The 19,609-nt window shown below is 44.4% G+C and overlaps 1 protein-coding gene across 8 annotated transcripts in view; it reads right to left on the bottom strand.

Moving 5' to 3' along the window:
• Nucleotides 1-12,237, bottom strand: part of NSMAF (neutral sphingomyelinase activation associated factor) — a 57,148-nt gene extending 44,911 nt beyond the window's left edge. For 5 of the 8 annotated variants that reach the window (XR_012157206.2, XR_012157205.1, XM_073331086.2 and 2 more), the window contains exon 1: nucleotides 11,985-12,236. Coding sequence is in view for 6 of the 8 variants with exons in the window: in XM_073331086.2 (XP_073187187.1) it covers nucleotides 11,985-12,037 (53 nt within the window). In the remaining 2 variants the exon portion in view is untranslated. Of the gene's footprint in view, nucleotides 1-11,984 lie in introns of all 8 variants that reach the window. The other 3 variants (XM_073331084.2, XM_073331083.2, XM_073331085.2) reach the window with 2 other exon arrangements.
• Nucleotides 12,238-19,609: the final 7,372 nt, after the last annotated feature.

Raw genomic sequence — 19,609 nt, 5'->3', positions numbered from 1 at the left:
CCCTGGCCTTAACTATATGTGAGCTGGGCTTTGCTGGGTCCAGTGGCCCCTAGTGGCGGCCAACATCTCTGCATCACATTTCTGTGGAGGGAAAAAGGAAATTCTGCAGGCACGTTAATTTCTGCAAAATTCTGTATTGCGCAGTGGTGCAAAATTCCCTCAGGGGTATGTAATATAATCAAATTATGTTGCCTCTCTGTAAGTCAAGACACACTTTTCATCGATATGGCCACAAGTTGTAGGACCACTATGCAGTTTAATTGCTCAGAAATACATTGATAGGAACACATCATACAATGAGTATCTCACAAATTATTACTTCTTTGAGGATCATTAAATATTTTATCTTAAGTGTGGGATTGGAATGAAAAATAGTAGACTGCTTTTAAAGGCAACAATACCCTTAAAACAGAAGACAAAGGAAAAGGACATCTTTAAGGAGTTAAACAAAAGGGGGAAGCTTTCAAAAGAGCTCAAAGAGTATCTCTCCACAATGTTTTGGAGCTACTAGTAGGAGTGAGCCTCCTAAAGCAGGTCAAGAGACTCGAGTTAGCAGGGTTCACACTAGCACTCTAAACATAGCTGTAGAGACATTGCTTTGAAGTTGCGGCTCAAGCTGGAGCTCAGGCTATGAAGCCTAGGAAGGGGGAAGGGCTTCATATATTGGACTGGAGCATTTAAAATCAAGTCAGCTAAAAGGAACTTCTGGTACCATATCTATCTGAGCCACCCTGCCAACTTTTGGGGCCTTGGGGATGTATTTTAAAAGACAGCAGGACACCTAGAATACATAGGATTACCATCTACTGTTTCTGAGACCAATGTGAAAAATTATTAAGATAATTATTTATTATTTGTATTATAGCAGAAGAAGGCCAGAGTAAAGAGAAATTCATTTTAATATGGAAATCACAAGAGAATACCACAGAAGTACAGTTTCCCCTTTTTGACATTATCAACACAGTGTGCCAACTCAAACTCTGCTAAAAGAAAAGGAGGACTTGTGGCACCTTAGAGACTAACGAATTTACTTGAGCGTAAGCTTTCGTGAGCTACAGCTCACTTCATCAGACGCATTCAGTGGAAAATACAGTGGGGAGATTTCTATACACAGAGAACATGAAACAATGGGTGTTACCATACACACTGTAAGGAGAGCGATCAGGTAAGGTGAGCTATTACCAGCAGGAGAGTGGGGGGGAGGGGAAACCTTGTGTAGTGATAAACAAGGTGGGCCATTTCCAGCAGTTGACAAGAACCTCTGAGGAACAGTTCGGGGGGGGGGGGGAAGGGGGAGAAACATGGGGAAATAGTTTTACTTTGTGTAATGACACATCCACTCCCAGTCTTTATTCAAGCCTAAGTTAATTGGATCCAGTTTGCAAATTAATTCCAATTCCACAGTCTCTCACTGGAGTCTGTTTTTGAAGAATTGCCACTTTTAGGTCTGTAATCGAGTGACCAAAGAGATTGAAATGTTCTCCGACTGGTTTCTGAACGTTGTAATTCTTGACGTCCGATTTGTGTCCATTGATTCTTTTATGTAGAGATTGTCCAGTTTGGCCAATGTACATAGCAGAGGGGCATTGCTGGCACATGATGGCATATACCACATTGGTAGATGCGCAGGTGAACGAGCCTCTGATAGTGTGGGAGATGTGATTAGGCCCTGTGATGGTGTCCCCTGAATAGATATGTGGACACAGTTGGCAATGGGCTTTGTTGCAAGGATAGGTTCCTGGGTTAGTGGTTCTGTTGTGTGGTTGCTAGAGAGTATTTGCTTCAGGGTGGGGGGCTGTCTGTAAGCAAGGACTGGCCTGACTCCCAAGATCTGAGAGAGTGATGGGTCATCCTTCAGGATAGGTTGTAGATCCTGATGATGCGATGGAGAGATTTTAGTTGGGGGCTGAAGGTGATGGCTAGTGGAGTTGTTATTTTCTTTGTTGGGCCTGTCCTTTAGTAGGTAACTTCTGGGTACTCTTCTGGCTCTGTCGATCTGTTTCTTCACTTCAGCAGGTGGGTATTGTAGTTGTAAGAATGCTTGATAGAGATCTTGTAGGTGTTCGTCTCTGTCTGAGGGGTTGGAGCAAATGCGGTTGTATTGTAGAGCTTGGCTGTAGACAATGGATCGTGTGGTGTGGTCTGGGTGAAAGCTGGAGGCATGTAGGTAGGCATAGCGGTCAGTAGGTTTCTGGTATAGGGTGGTGTTTATGTGACCATCGCTTATTAGCACCGTAGTGTCCAGGAAGTGGATCTCTTGTGTGGACTGGTCCAGGCTGAGGTTGATGGTGGGATGGAAATTGTTGAAATCATGGTGGAATTCCTCAAGGGCTTATTTTCTATGGGTCCAGATGATGAAGATGTCATCAATGTAGCACAAGTAGAGTTGGGGCATTAGGGGACGAGAGCTGAGGAAGCGTTGTTCTAAGTCAGCCATAAAACTGTTGGCATACCGTGGGGCCATGTGGGTACCCATAGCAGTGCCGCTGATTTGAAGGTATACATTGTCCCCAAATGTGAAATAGTTATGGGTGAGGACAAAGTCACAAAGTTCAGCCGCCAGATTTGCCCTGACATTATCAGGGATACTGTTTCTGATGGCTTGTAGTCTATCTTTGTGTGGAATGTTGGTGTAGAGGGCTTCTACATCCATAGTGACAAGGATGGTGTTTTCTGGAAGATCACCGATGGATTGTAGTTTCCTCAGGAAGTCAGTGGTGTCTCGAAGATAGCTGGGAGTGCTGGTAGCATGGGGCCTGAGGAGGGAGTCTACATAGCCAGACAATCCTGCTGTCAAGGTGCCAATGCCTGAGATGATGGGGCGTCCAGGATTTCCAGGTTTATGGATCTTGGGTAGCAGATAGAATACCCCTGGTCGGGGTTCCAGGAACTCTGCTATTCAATATAATTTTTTTCTGGATGTGGAAGCAACTATCCTACCAGTTCCAACATAACGATACCAGCAAGCAGCCAGTGCAAGGAAACTCAATTGAATATACACCGTGTCTGCAAGCAGACTGTCTGCAAAGGGGCTACATCCACAGAAATAGTCTCCAGAAAGTGTTCATGGCAATCAGAAGGCATCAATGAAACTCTGGAGACTACCTAAGATCACAAGCTGGTCTCACGTCTTCAGGTAAAAATATTTGTTGATAGTGGGGGAAAAAACCTTTAGGATGCACATCAGTATCAATGTGTAAATTAAAAGAGAAGATGATGTGAGTTTATGGAAACAAATTCAGCTGATATTAAATTAACCTAGTCAGACTGATTGAGAAACAGGAAGCGTTGTAATATTGTGTATTGACTCACATGGATCTCTCTCTGAAATGGTGTAATGAGATTGTTAAAGTCTATCTCCACACACACATACACGGCTATTTATACATGTTTGTTTTAGTTTTTTAAAACACATACCAGAGATGGGGGACTGCCTATTAGTTACTTTCATGAGATGTGCTGAAACCTAAAATACAGCTTGGAAATGGAGGGGTACGAACCTAGTAACTGGAGGCTTGAAAAGCATTTGCTTTGTATAAGAGATTACATATTCATAAAAGATAATCTGGATTTAGGGACTAGAACCTGCAAGGTACTGAGTGATTTCAACTCCCATTGATGTCAGTGGGTGTAGAAAGTGTTTAGCACTTTTTTAATACTGTACATATCACAGTACCAGCTGAATTTAAAATGCCTACATAAGGGTACTTTCTGTAGTAACCAAGAACAACCTATATAGTTTTGCTTGAACAGCTTTCATTTCATAGCTCTGTTTTTTACACTGTGCCAATTAAATTAATGGATTAATTTACTAAAATACAAGAAAAATAAATGTGGAGACAAAGTGGAATATAATTTCTGAAGAAGAAATTTAAAAAAAAAAAATCTTGCCTGCGGAGATGCTAAGACACATGTATAGAAAACTGCTTGAGTACTTGACCCTGAGCAACAGATCATCTACACTTTCATAGAATATCAGGGTTAGAAGGGACCTCAGGAGATCATCTAGTCCAACCGCCTGCTCAAAGCAGGACCGATCCCCAATTTTTGCCCCAGATCCCTGAATGGCCCCCTCAAGGATTGAACTCACAACCCTGGGTTTAGGAGGCCAATGCTCAAACCACTGAGCTATCGATTGAACATTGTGGGAGAGCAGGGGGAAAGAGTGTTGGCACAAGCCACTGTACCTATGGAGGAAAACAGCCAAACATCCTAATACTAAGAGCTTTTTTACACTACAAAGTTAAATTGAAGTAAATTATGGCAACATACAGCTGCCGCTGTAATTAAACCACCATAAGATTGCCAACCCTCCAGGATTCAAAGATTACTCTTTAATTAAAGATTATGTCATGTGATAAACTCTCCAGGAATACATCCAACCAAAACTGGCAACCCTATTGCATGTCCACACTACACTCCTTGTATCAGCAGAGCGCATCCACAGTAACAACTCTTGCATCAGCAAAGAGAGCAGTGCACCATGGGTAGCCCACTCTGCAACTCGCCACCATATACTTTAGAAAGAGTGTGCAATACCTCATGGAGGCAGGTTCAGAATCCCATGATGCAGTTTTCTCCATCCCATCATTCCATGTAGGTTTCACCACACTTTTCAACAGGCCCAGTAACCTGCATGCCCGCCATCTCTGTCAGAAAGCATGGATCCTGCACTGCTTTTCAGTATTGTGCTGAGCATTATGAACACATCTGACCCTGCAGCATTTCCTGAGCTGCGAATCTGATGAAGATGCCTTGGTGTTTGCCTTGCTGTGTGCCATGGAAAGAAACAATTCAAATTGCTGCTGGGATTCACAGAGCAGCTGCACATGGGGGACCGTCAGTTCTGGGCCCAAGAAACAAGCACTGAGTGGTGGGCTCGCATCATTATACAGGTATGGGATGATGAGCAGTGACTGCAGAACTTTCGGATGGGCAAGGACACTTTCCTGGAACCATGGATGGAGCTCACCACAGCCCTCCGGCGCAGCAACACCAAAATGAGAGCTGCATTCACAGTGGAGAAGCAAGTGGTGATCACCATGAGGAAGCTGGCAATGCCAGATTGCTATCAGTCAGTCAGGAATCAGTTTGGAGTCAGTCAACCGTGGGGGTTGCTGTGATGCTACATTTGCAGCTGCTAATGAAACAATGGGCAGAGGTACTACTGTCTGCATTTACTCCTCTTGATCCACACAAGTTACAAGCACAACATTCTCACTTCCCCTTGGGACTCAGAGCATGATGGCAGCCCTAGCCATGCTGAGTATGGCCCGGGGAAGAAGCGGGTGAGTTGGAATAATAGGAAGGGATTGCACTGTGGCATCAGTACAAATGGATAGGGCTACTGCACTGAAAACTAGCTCAGTCTTTCACAGCTGGTGGTGATTTTACCTGATATATCACTCCTGACAGTAACTGAAGTTACAAGGCAACAGCTCCTGCATGCGTCTGGCTGCAGACCAGGTCCGTATGCTGCTAGCCTGTGTGCCGCAATGGTGCCTCCGGAAGTCATTGCCCAGTGGCATGGCAAGGTGTCCGACCATGGGGGAAGAAACAAGGCAGCCCTTCCAAGAAGCCTTGGGCAGAGAATTGCAGACCATCTCCAGGATCTCTATTCCCCAAGAATTCTTCCATCTCTTGCAACATAGCTACCGCCTCTTGGGGAGGTGGATTACCTACGCCAACAGAAGAACCCCTCCCATCGGTGTAGGTCATGTTTACCCTGAAGCACTACAGTGGCACAGCTGTGCGGCTACAGTATTTCAAGTGTAGCTACCCCCTCAAAAGAGTCAGCCTTTAAGCAAGAATCCCAACCATAGCTACAGATGAGCTGACGCTTCATTATAAATTCTTATGAAATTAGAGGGAGCATAGCGGGCTCGGAAAGGTGTTAAGTGCCCATTCATCTCAATGAGTTGGGCCACATCTACCCTAGAGAGCTTACAGTGGCACCGCGGTACCCATGTAGCGGTGCTGCTGTAAGATTGCTTGTGTAGCCGCCCTATGCCAACAGGAGAAAGCTCTCCCATCGACATAATAAAACCACCACCACGAGCGACTGTCGCTATCTTGGCAGGAGAAGCTCTCCTGCTGACACAGCCCTGTCCACACTACCACTTATGCCGGTGAAACTTAAGTCGCTCGGGAGGGTGGTTTTTTTCCCCACACCCTTGAGTGACATATGTTTTGCTGACATAAGTGGTAGTAGAGACATGGCCTTGTTCTCAGCTGAAACAGAACACCCAATGGAGAGTAACACAGCCTGAAACAATAGCACTATGATGCACAAACTGATCCATTCATGTCGGTGAGCGTTCCCTTGCCACATCTCAGAAACTCTCCAGTCCTGGGGTGGATCAAACATACCCATCCTCAGTTCCTCACCCCAGTGTGTTGTCCATGAACACTCTGAGCACACCTGTCCTAAATTCCCCACCCACTGGCAGGGCTTCCCCAGATCCTAATTTATATGGAAGGAGGTGGTAGGGAGATGGGTTCAGGCCCCCTTAGAGACACAATAAAACCCAGATCCCAGTTCACATGAGGGGGTAAGGAGAAGGTCCCAGACACTCCTAGAGAGGCAAGTCCCCTCCCTCAAATCTAGCTCACACGGTGGGATCAGACCCCTACAGATGGGCAGGAGCATCCAGATTCTGGAACACAGAGTGGGGCAGTGAGTGGGACATCCCAAGGGACGTCACATCCCCATATATGGGCAAAGTCCCCCCAGATCCTGGCACACCACAAGGGCATGGCTCAGGGCTCAGACACTCCCAAAGGACAGGAACCCCCAGACTGCAGTTAACATGAAAGCACAGCGAGAGGGACTTAGACCTCCTCATTCAGATAGGCAAGCTCCCTCTAAAAGCTGGTTCAAATGGGAGGGAGGCACGGTAGGGGGGTCACAGCCCTGTAGATGGGCTGGGGGCCTCCTGATCATGGCACGCACAGGAGAGGGGAATGTGGGGCTGGCAGGCACTTGCCTCTATTCTTCCCCAATCCCCCCGTCACTCATCTCTATGTCCTCCTTCCCACTCCCCCATCTGTCCCCTCCCATCCCCCACTCCTCTCCCCTAGTCCCACCTGCTCTTCCACCCCAATCATCTCCTCTACCAGCAAGCATTTTCTTATGTAGTTTGTTTTCTTTTCAAAAAATGGTTTCAGCACCTTTTGAATATTCTGCTGTATTCAAATTACTTTTCCCCAAAATAAGAACCAACTTTTGACAGAGGCGGATTGGAGCATTGTGTCTGCTTTTTTCACTTCAGATTCTGCCCTGGTTTGGGTTCAAACCTACAATGACTGAGGTGGTGCTCAGATCCAGTGACCATAACTAAAGCTTAGATTTAGTCATGGGTATTTTTAGAAAAAATCATTGACAGGTCATGGGCAACAAACAAAAATTCACAGCCGAACCTGTCCATGACTTTTACTATACACACATGTGACTAAATCTTAGCTGTCATGGGACCTGCTACTCTGGGGAGCACCCAGGACCAGCGACACTGGCCACTGCTTGGGCGGTCCATAGGGCCAGCTGCCCGGGGCCACTGAGCAGCGGCTGATGCGGCTGCTCCAGCAGCAGACAGTGCGGCTGGCTGTGGGGCCACTCCAGCAGCGGCTGGCCCCGTGGCCACCTGCTCGGACAGCCCTGGGGGTCAGCCACACTATCCGCTGCAGCAGCAGAATTTCATGGATATCGCAGAAAGTCATGGAATCCATGACCTCCATGACAGATTCGCAACCTTAACCATAACACACCCTGAGGTCTTGTGATGTGGAGATAGTTTTCCAGATAGCTAGCCTCTCTCTCTGCACATCTGAAATCCATTAGCTACATAAATAGGCACATGAGCCTAAGAACTGTTTCACATGCACAAACATGGAGAACCAAACTCTTTTTGAAATAACGCTTTCATTTGAGCTCCTGCAAAAGGCTGATGGGTGCTAGGCACCCTCAAGCAATTGAGACCCTGATGAGATGATCGGCGCTCTGGTTTCATCTCTATCTGTGCACAAAAAAAATGTTACTAGAGTGTGTCGTCACTAAGAAAAGCTGTTTTTTCCCCCTAAGAGTCTGTACCTCAGGAACCCCTTGGTCAAACCTACTAAAAAGAGACCGATATGAAAGCGAGGCTACCAAGGTCAATCGCTTGTGAGAAGCCCATTTCTATCATTACCATCCTCAGCGCCTAGGCAGAGAGGGTACTCCCTGGATCCTGCTGAGAAATTCATCTCATATCAATCTGATTAGTAGATGCCTGAAAATTTGAAGTTTCACCACTCTCCCTTCCCACTGGGTCTCTAAGCTGTCTGCTTACCAAATCAGCCCAATTATATTCACTGAGAGAAGATTTTAGATAACTACAGAGTTTTAAAGCCTTCAGTAAGACAAAATAAATAGAAGTTCTATTTCCACCTTTAGCTCACTCTCAGACTTTCAAAGACATACTTATTTGAGAGGAGGCAACCTTAAGTAGGATTTCCAACTTGTGCAGCTTTAAGCTTCAGTTCTGCAACGTGCCCCACATGGGTGGACCTCTGTGCCTGCACAGAGCCCTACTGAAGTTATCTATATAGAACAGCTTGCAGCATCAGAATGTGAGTAACATCTGCAATGGCTGGAATCACCAGGTTATTCATAAACTAAAACTCATAATAAAATTTTAGACACTATTAACTGAACAAAGTATCCATAAATAAGAAGTGGCACTCATTTACAGATGTTTGAGCATGACAGCCCTCAGTAAGTTTTTGGATATTTTGCTCCAAGAGGATGACAAGGTTATTAGCTTAGGGGGAAAAAAAAGCCAAACAATTGTTTTGCTCAGGATCCACCTGCAGAACCTGTATGCTGCCATATTTTACACACAAACAGAACACTAATGCAGAAACAGATAAGCTTCCTAAACAGGAAACGGTGTAGCATGCAAGATGTAGATCATTAGATATCTGTTTATAAGTTCCTCTGTACCAGGTGTCAGACCAATGAGTTAATCCCACCCCCATCTGTTCACGTTAACAGTCAACAGCATAGAGAACTCAATCCATAAACACTACAATGATCTTACAGGAAATAAAGCCATATCATTTTACTTGTAAATTTTGTAACTAAAATTAGTGTACTTTTTAGAAACCTAATTTTATTTCCTTCAAATAACAAACATACAGCAAAAATAGCAGCTACAAAACAGAAGATTTTCATTCAAGTCAATTAAAAGGGACACAATACATGCCCCTCAAGTAGTTTTCTTACAAAGCAAATGGGAGAAAAAAAGTGTCAGAGAAATAAGAATTGATGTCTACCCATCTGAAAGGGATATTTCTGTTCTAAACCTATTAAAGATGGTCTGCAAAGGAAAAAAAGAGACACTGGGTTTTGTGCCCTTTTTTCGTGTTTGACATTTTTTAAGAAATACAAAGAAGTCTTGCTTTTTTATTTGCTCAGTTTGTACCACAAGAAATTCTGGTCTTGTCCTGTTTTTCTGGAAAACTGTAGATAACTGGAGAGTAGGAGACTTATGAAATCATATACTAAGTGAGAAGGGAATTATTTTTATTGAGATTTAAAACTTTTTCTGTGGGTCATTTAAAAGGATACAATTAACTAATTAATCTAGTCAGTTTCACGAAGAGAGTTAAATGTTGTTTGAGGTACTATGCCAGCCTCTCAGTCAAATTTTCTACTTTTACCATCTTATATCTTAAATATTTCTCTATGCTGCTGTGCAAAAAGCCAGCAAAACTGACTATACACAAACTGTCAAATGCACAAAGTAAATAAAATGGGAAAAAAATCAAATCTCTTTCAGTTATATAGTTACAACACCCAAGATCACATTAGTAGATAAAGGCATTTGGACAAAAATTGTGTCCCTTTAACAAATACCCAGCAAGCAAATAGAAGAAAATCTCTCTGTTAGAGAATCAACAGCTTAGCCCTTCAATTAAGGGATGAAAAAGCATCTAAGAAAAACAGGAGTGTCAAGACTTTATATTACTGAAAAAAAAAAAAAAAAAAAACATGTGGAGCAGAAAAACACTTTAAAGGAAGGGTAGTCAATTATTTTTTGTCAAGGTCCAAATTGCTTGGTCAATGTATAGGCAAGGTCCAGACTCCAGAGAAAAATAATTTAAAAAACAACAATAATGATAATACGTAAGTAAAAGGGTTCATTCAAAAGCATCTGGCAGTCTGGATTTGGCCTGGGGTCTGCCTACTGACTACCCCTGCTTTAAATGTTTTCATGTCTTCTTTGTCATAAAAAGGGTACAAACCAATATACTAAAGGGGGAGCATCTATTTGGGTATCAAAACAAAGGAATCTACAGGTACAATCACATGATCACAATTCTGAAGGTTGTGGGTTCAAGTCTCACTCGATTTCACACTGAAAGGCCAGCTCCAGTTCACCCAGCTGCAAAATGTGTAGCTGGTCCAGCAGGTTAGGGCACTCAAAGGCACCAGGACACACTGGCCACATCATTACCTTGTGTACTGTTGGCTATGAAATTGACGTCACTTAACCAGGTCAACCCCATGAGCCACTGGCTCAAGGGAACTTTGATTTTGACTAATGATTGGGAAGGAGCAAGCACTTGAAATGAAATTCACAGATATTAAACTGGGAGGGGTTATAAATACCAGTAAAGATGGAAATCAGTATTTCTTGAATTGCTGAAATTAGAAACAATAGGCAATAAAATTGTGAGATTAAATTTGAGAGAAAAATAATCAGATTTCAATGGCTGAGAAAACGTCTCAGAAGCAGTGATGACAATCCACAAATAATGAACAATGAATTAGACATGAGTTTGCCCATAAACCCAGGTGATAATGGGTCCTTCACCTTTTCTATCAGCCACTACTAAGTTTTCCAACCCCGATCTCATCATGTTTTTTACATTTTACAAGTTCTCCATTCAAACAAAAGAAAACCATTCTTCCACAAAACAAGAAATTTGGTGGAACAGATTTAGTGTTTCTTTCCTATCCTCTTTCCCTCTAAGAACTTCTTTGCCCCATCAGAGCTTTAAGGATTGTTCTTTTCCTCCTCCTCCAACAAGATTTTTCCCCCTCAAGGCTGTATATTCCTAAGAATCACACCCTTCTCCTATGGCAGTGCCCAACACTACCCCAAAAGCATCAGAGTAGCATAAAAGTGGTATTTTTTATTATAAGTAAACAGAATATTCAATAATATAAAAGTAATCCAATGGACATTTGTATTTAATGTATATGTAGAATGCTTTACTAATTTCACCCCAGCTCCCCTTTTCTATTAGCCATTGGCCAATTAGCCATTCAGTTTGTCTCATCGTTCTGTGGTTTCCTTGCCGAGGATGAAGAGTACAATGCATCAATGAAGAGTTAGGCCTGACCCAATGTGTGTGACTCTAGTCTTCTCCATTAACCAGAAGTGCTCAGAGTAGTGTTCATGTCATCTTCCCAACCCCATGCCCCAAATGTAACAATAAACAGATCTTTATCTTCAAAAAGAAAAGGAGGACTTGTGGCACCTCGTGAACTGCTCACGAAAGCTCATGCTCAAATAAATTTGTTAGTCTCCAAGGTGCCACAAGTCCTCCTGTTCTTTTTGCCAATACAGACTAACAGGGCTGCTGCTCTGAAACAGATCTTTATCCTGTGCTTCCATACGTCCAGAACACTTGCTCCGTGGGTATAAGTGTGTGTGTGTGTGTGTGTGACAGAGTCTGCACTATGCACAGCCCCGTACGAGACACCCCCACCGTGAAAGGAAACGGGAACTGTCAGTGCTGCCCAAATCCGACCCCCTCCTCTTGGAGGGCAGGGGCAGCGCTGCCCAAATTGGCCCTTCCTCTCTGCTGGGGGCAGGGGTGTCTGTGGGCCCCCCTGCCGCAAGAGGCCAAGCCGAAGCCTGCCCCCAGGCTGCCCGGCCCGGGAGGGGCCGCCCCTGCCAGGCTGCCCGGCCCAGCCGAGCCCGCGGCGGAGTCCCCACCTCTCCTTGGAGTAGAGCTGCTGCTCCTGCCGCCTCTTCCGGGTGAAAGCCATGGGGCCGCCTGCAGGCCCCGCCGGGGCACGGAGAGCGCGGGGCGGGCGGGCCGGCCGGCCGGCCTCCCGCTCACTGCCCGGGGCGCCCGCGCGGGCGGCTGCGGACCCCGCTGGCCAGGCCCGGGCCGGGCTCGCTCCACACGGCGCTTGGCGGTGGCGGCTGCAGGGGGATGTGCCAGAGCCGTGCTGCTGCCGGCCCCGGGCGGGGACACTCCCACCAAGCCGCGGCCGCTGCTGCTATTGGTTATTAACGAGGCCCGGCAGTGGCTACCCAGTGGGCGGGCCCGAGCGGGACTCGCAGCCCTTGTCAGTCATGCAGAGCCGGATCCAAAGCCGGGCATCGTCACTAGCCCCCCTCCCCATAACCGAGCCGCAGAGCCGGGCCGGGATTCGCCCAGGGCCACCCAGCCGGGCAGGGGCCGAGGACCTGACTGTACGTCAGATTTAAATTTGTTCGTCTCTAAGGTGCCACAAGTCTTCCTTTTCTTGTCAAGGATACAGACTAACACCGCTGCTGCTCTGAAATCTGACAGATTTAGGTTACGGATCTGTCTGGGGCGTCAGGTGATCAGGCTGAGGCCACAGGATCTTTAGGGGAGGAGATGAAGGAGCACACCAAGTGATTAAGTTTGAAGCTTTATTAATAAAATAACAGGTGAATGCTGGGTTCTCCCCACGTCACTCAAAGGAAGGAAGAAAGCATTAGTGTTTGAGCCCTCATCCGCTTTCATACTCACACGCACAACCCAAGGCCGGCCAAGCCTGGGAGTAACGTAAGAAGAAGAGGGGGAAAGGTGGACAAGAGTTCAGTCCTGTGCACAGGCCGTCCAGGGTCTGCTGTTGATCTCCGACCTGCTTTGGCTTTTGAGAGGATTTTTAAGCCCTGGGGCGTTTCGTTCAGGTACCTCTGTCCCCTGTGCTCTTTGTACCGGTCCACACTGGCTTTCTGCGGCTTCCTCAGCTGTCCTAATATACACCTTCAGGGATGCGAGACTGTTTTCCCACTCGCTGACCTTCGCAGTCTCACTCATTTTTGCAGCCCCTGCAGTTCTGTTCAGCAATTCTCCTTTCTCGTGGCTGGTCGGGGTTGGAATCTAGGCTCCCGTCTTTCTTGGCAGGTAGCAGAGAATCTGTTGTGTGCAGTAAACTTGGGCTGGAGTCAGCTTCTTATCTTCGGACCTAGCTGGAGTGTCAAGTTAACCCGCTCCTTTCTCCCTTCCTCCCCCTTCGGCCTCTCGCAACCTGCAAAGGAATCTTTCACTCCACACTCTTTCAGCCCGTCCTGAACTCCTTTCCAATGCATATGAAAGCATTAGCAATATACAATGCCTTCTCATGGCATTGTGGTAGCTGGCGTCGCAAGATATTTATGTGCCAGATGCACTAAAGATTCATATGTCCCTTCATGCTTCAACCACCATTCCAGGGGACATGCGTCCATGCTGATGATGGGTTCTGCTTGATAACAATCCAAAGCAGTGCAGACTGCCGCATGTTCATTTTCATTTCCTGAATCAGATGCCACCAGCAGAAGGTTGATATTCTTTTTTTGGTCGTTTGGGTTCTGTATTTTCTGCATCAGAGTGTTGCTCTTTTAAGACTTCTGAAAGCATGCTCCACACCTCAGCCCTCTCAGATTTTGTAAAGCGCTTCAGATTCTTAAACCCTGGGTCAAGTGCTGTAGCTATCTTTAGAAATCTCACATTGGTACCTTCTTTGTGTTTTGTGAAATCTGCAGTGAAAGTGTTCTTAAAATGAACAACATGTGCTGGGTCATCATCCAAGACTGCTATAATATGAAATATATGGCAGAATGTGAGTAAAACAGAGCAGGAGACATACAGTTCTCCCACAAGGAGTTCAGTCACAAATTTAATTAATGCATTATTTTTTTAACGAGTGTCATCAGCATGGAAGCATGTCCTCTGGAATAGTGACTGAAGCATGAAGGGGCATATGAATGTTTCGCATATCTGGCACGTAAATACCTTATAATGCCAGCTACAAAAGTGCCATGCAAATGCCTTGTTCTCACTTTCTTGTGACATTGTAAATAAGAAGCAGGCAGCATTATCTCCTGTAAATGTAACCAAACTTGTTTGTCTTAGCGATAGGCTGAACAAAAAGTAGGACTCAGTGGACTTGTAGGCTCTGAAGTTTTACATTGTGTTGTTTTTGAGTGCAGTTATGTAACAAAATAAAATCTACAGTTGTAAGTTGCACTTTCACAACAAAGAGATTGCACTACAGTACTTGTATGAGGTGAATTGAAAAATACTATTTCTTTTATCATTTTTACAGTGCAAATATTTATAATAAAAAATAATATACACTTTGATTTCAATTACAACACAGAATACAATATATATGAAAATGTAGAAAAACACCCAAAATATTTAATAAATTTTTTTAATCATGATTAATTTTTTGAGTTAATCACGAGAGTTAACTGCGATTAATCGAAAGCCCTAGATCAGATTCATCACGGATTGTAAATCCATGGCCATGGAGTTACACCCAGGAAGTATTTGACCCAACAACTTAGGATCTTTTAGGAAAGGTGATTTTGAAAAAGCCAAGGGTTAGAATAGAAGTAGCCCTATCTTGCCAATTAACTCACTTGGATATTTGTTCATTAACTGACCTTTAATTTATCTTTCTTATAACCATAAATGTTTTGAATTAAAAAGGTAATTCCTGATTTATTAAAATAAAGAGTGCAAATGCAGTATTAACATATAAGGTAGACAAACATCCAAACTCCTAAGTGTTTTTACCCCTAACTATTTTTAGTTCAAATAGCCCCCATCACCACAGTGTCTGAGCACATCACAACCTTCACTATATTTAGCTTCACAACATCCCTGTGTTATCCCCATTTTTAGAGATGGGAAATGGAGGCACAGAACACCTAAGAGACTTGCCCAAGGTCATCTAGGAAGTCCATAGCAGTACAGGGAAATTGAACCCACCTCTCTGAAGCCACAGGCTAGGGCCCTAATCATTAGACCATACTCCCATAATCAGTTTATTATTTGTATTCCAATAGTGCCCACTTAACGAGTAGTCCCAGTCAGTCAAGGCATACTTACAAGTACAACTGGCTGAAAAAAGGGAATCCCTTTCACAAAATACTATGTGTTTTTAAGAAAAAGTTTCATCCTGAAGCAGGAAGAAACATCAAAAACACAAAATTTGTTTGAGAAAAGGTTTTAAAGACTAATTCAGTTCAGGAGACCGCAAATGAAAATTTTCTGCTTCCCAGCTGCCTTCAGGGAAGGCTCTTGTCAGTTTTACAAGTGCCTTCCATCTGGCTGCTGGAGAGAGGTGCAGAGAGCTTGGGAGCTCTGTCTCCCAACCAACCATCCAGTTCTTGGAGTCCATCACCCAGAGCTAGGCAGGATGGCGGAATACTCTGCCTCTCCACCCCTTCAACCTAGTGGGGAGAGAGAGTGGCCAGATACCGTGTCTCTTTATTTGCCAGAGCTTCTCTGTTTCCCAGAGCTAGGTAGGAAGGCAGAGCACTGTGATGCTCTGTCCCATGGAGACAGGGGGCAGACAGAGAGGCAGAGCACCAGCTCTGTGCTTCTCCATTTCCTGGAGCTAGAAGGGAGAGAGGTGGAATCATAGAATCATAGAATATCAGGGTTGGAAGGGACCTCAGGAGGTCATCTAGTCCAACCCCCTGCTCAAAAGCAGGACCCATCCCCAATTAAATCATCCCAGCCAGGGCTTTGTCAAGCCTGACCTTAAAAACTTCTAAGGAAGGAGATTCCACCACCTCCCTAGGCAACGCATTCCAGTGTTTCACCACCCTCCTAGTGAAAAAGTTTTTCCTAATATCCAACCTAAACCTCCCCCACTGCAACTTGAGACCATTGCTCCTTGTCCTGTCCTCTTCCACCACTGAGAATAGTCTAGAACCATCCTCTCTGGAACCACCTCTCAGGTAGTTGAAAGCAGCTATCAAATCCCCCCTCATTCTTCTCTTCCGCAGACTAAACAATCCCAGTTCCCTCAGCCTCTCCTCATAAGTCATGTGTTCCAGACCCCTAATCATTTTTGTTGCCCTTTGCTGGACTCTTTCCAATTTATCCACATCCTTCTTGTAGTGTGGGGCCCAAAACTGGACACAGTACTCCAGATGAGGCCTCACCAATGTCGAATAGAGGGGGACGATCACGTCCCTCGATCTGCTCGCTATGCCCCTACTTATACATCCCAAAATGCCATTGGCCTTCTTGGCAACAAGGGCACACTGCTGACTCATATCCAGCTTCTCGTCCACTGTCACCCCTAGGTCCTTTTCCGCAGAAACCTTCCTGTGTTTCATGTAATCTGTAATAAATTCATTGAAACATTTTTCTGTACCCAGTCTAAAAATAGTGTGTGTATGGGTCTGTCATAACCCCTCTGAGGTCAATTTTCATGCACTTGGTACAGACAATTCACAAATTCTTTTATACATATATTACATACTTGCATGCAATTGTAGCTCATTAAGCTATTTATGCTTATTTATAGTTACTGTTTTTTTAATGTTACAATGGGATTCATACAAATTATTAAAATAAAATACAATCCTGGAAGTTTGGGAGATGGTGGGTCTGGAGGGTGCAGTGAAATTTAATGTGGCTGAGGTCTCCCTGGTGATAGGGGGCTCAGGCTGCAGTGAGATTCAGTGAATTTTGGGGAGCCTCTCTAGGGAGAGGGGCCTAGGGGTGCAGTGATATTCAGTGGTATCTCTCTGGGGCTAATGGGTGAAGTGATAGATTGGTGGAGGTCTTTCTGGGAATGGGCGAATGGGGTGCAGTGATATTCTGTGAGGTTGGAGGGCTCTCTGGGAATTGGGGTAAAGTGACAATCAGTGGGTTTGGGGTTTTCTCCATTCATGGGGGTGCAGTGACAGTGGGGCTAGGGGAGTCTCTGAGGCTGGGTGTGACAGTACCTAGGGTTGTGAGGCACCTTGCTACCACCTGCCCTTAGTGTGAGGAAGCCCACCGCAGGTCAGCTCCCCCACTCCACCGGCCACTGACAACAGAAGCACTCCCCTCTAGGACTGTGCAGGATCCACTCTCTACAATCAGCATTAGGCACACTCCAAGCCGCATGACCTCAGAGTGTCCTCCTAGAGTGTCCAGCCCCTGGTCCACTGGACACTCACAGAAATCACAGATTTGCTGCTCACAAAGAATCAGTACACATCTGCTTGTCAGTTTTACCTCAGATCACCACCCCCTTTAACAAACAGCACATAGATATGTTTATAGTGAAAACAAGTAAAAATGTATTTAACAAAGTAAACAAAGATTTAAGAAGTAGCAAGTAAAAATATTGAAAACAAATGGTTACATGTAAAATAAAATCCTAACACACATTCTAGCGCTTAGACTAATTAACAAAATGCTCTCCTGTCTAATGAAGTTTAGCTCACCCAAAATCTTTGCAATGTTTTCCAGCCAAGTTACAACTACTGCTCCCTTGGTTCCTGCTGCTCACAGCCTGGGCTCAGCTCTACTCCCCCAGGGATACAGACCCCTTTATACATGATGGATGGGCCAATGAGTGGGCAGTACCTGCCCATGTGGCAGTGGAGCAGAGCCCAGGGGCTGGGTAGGTCAGCAGCTCTAGTAGAATCTTTTAACCCTGTAGTGACCTCCTAAAACTTTAAAAAAAAAAATCTGAGATCTGTGACCCTCCACAACCTACCTCAGTCCTCCAGACATTAAGCACTAGTTCTATCAAATTGGCATTTTTCTACTAAGCTAAGTTTAGTCATAAAATTTCTGATCAGCATTACCTAAAAGCATAAAGTTAAGCATGTGCATAAATCTTTTCAGGAAAGGGGAGAATATATGCACAACACTCCCCGCCCCACCCACATAGTATTCATTACTGTGGATGTCAGTATAGGTGTCAAGTTTCAGGGGTGGTTAGTATTTTATTAGCAGAGGTGTCTCGGGTAATATGTATGCAGCACATGTTATCTCATTTAGTGGATATAAGTAAGGCATTTTCCTGTTCAGCTTTCAGTGCTAAGGATCATTTTAGGATCCTCACTGGATGCCTATAAAATTAGTACGAGTAAAGTTTTCTGAAGTGCTTAATGTTGTCCTATCGGCCTCTAGTTAAGTCAACAGTAAAACTTCCATTGGCTCTTTAATGGGAGCAATATTCGGCCACTGCTGAGGACGTTTCAAATTCACTCAGCAGTGGACAAGAGGAAACCAGTGGCATATTATGTAACAGTGGAGTTGGGAGGAGATATTCTGGCCTATTAATTATTACTAGAGGTTAGCAAATATAACCTTCCAAGAAAAACTGCACTGAAATGTGTTGCCATTTGTAACCGTGCCTTTGTGGGTCACAACTGAGAATACCTAAATTCAGGACAAACTGCTGAGAAATAGGGCAGACACACCCAAAACTGGAAATTATTCTCCCATGAGATATACCAAACCAGCAACAAAAGTAAACATCTGTTTCACCACACTGGCTAACAAGAAGTCAGAACAGCAGTTTTCTTAGGCATTCCAGTCCTTGTATCACCACCAAAAAGACTAGACTTATAGATGAGTGGTTCTTTAAAACCAATTTAATCAAATAACAGGTTCTTCTGATCCCAAAGGACCAGCCACACACCCAGGTCAATATACAACTCAGATCTTACCCAAAGATCACTCTGTTGTCAATCCTTTAGTATCTAAAATCTAAAGGTTTATTTATAAAAAGAAAGAAAGGTTAGAGTGAAAATTGGTTAAAGGAATCAAATACATACAATAATTGGAAAGTTCTAGGTTAAGGCTTGTAGCAGTGATGGAACAAACTGCTGGCTTAAGTCAAGTCTCTGGTTGCTTCGAAATCATTGGAAGGTCCTCAATTCGTCGGTTAGAATGCTCCCATTAGTGTAAATCCATAGTCCAGAGGCTGGAGCAGGAAAGAGGCTAAATGGAGATGTTTCCAGGGCCTTTTATATCTTCTGCCATGTGGAGGGAATCCCATTGTTCTTACTGTGGAAAATTACAGGAACAAGATGGTGTTTGGAGTCACATGGGCAAGTCACGTGTCCAGGCATAAATTTTGCTTAGTCACAGCAGGAAATCATTACCTATACCCCAGACAGAACATTTACAGGACAGTCCATTCAGTGTAGATGGGCGTCTCCCATGGTCCATTGTCAGTTAAGTGTTTCTTGATTGGCCACTTAATCCGAATAGTCCCTCCAAGATGTGCAGGCTAAATACCTTGTGGGCATTACCCCAGGAGCAAACATTTGAAATTCAGGTATAGAGCCAATACTCATAACTTCAAATACAAAAATCATACATGCATACAAGTAGCATAATCATATTCACCAAATTATATCCTTTCCATAGACACCTTACTTGACAACCTTTGTACAAGATTTGTTGCAACAATGATCTATATGGTCATATTTTAATCAGATAACGTCACACCATTTTTCACTGAAATTTTGAAATTGACATTTTCAAATGAGCTCTTATAATTCTCTCACATTTTGCAACTAACTGATACATTAATGGGATTAGCACTTTGTGTTGAGAAGATCTG

Source organism: Lepidochelys kempii, chromosome 2 (assembly GCF_965140285.1).
Source record: "Lepidochelys kempii isolate rLepKem1 chromosome 2, rLepKem1.hap1, whole genome shotgun sequence".
In the NCBI taxonomy this organism is placed as follows: domain Eukaryota; kingdom Metazoa; phylum Chordata; order Testudines; family Cheloniidae; genus Lepidochelys; species Lepidochelys kempii.
Note: the sequence above shows the minus strand (reverse complement) of the source record. Positions and strands in the feature narration are given on the sequence as shown.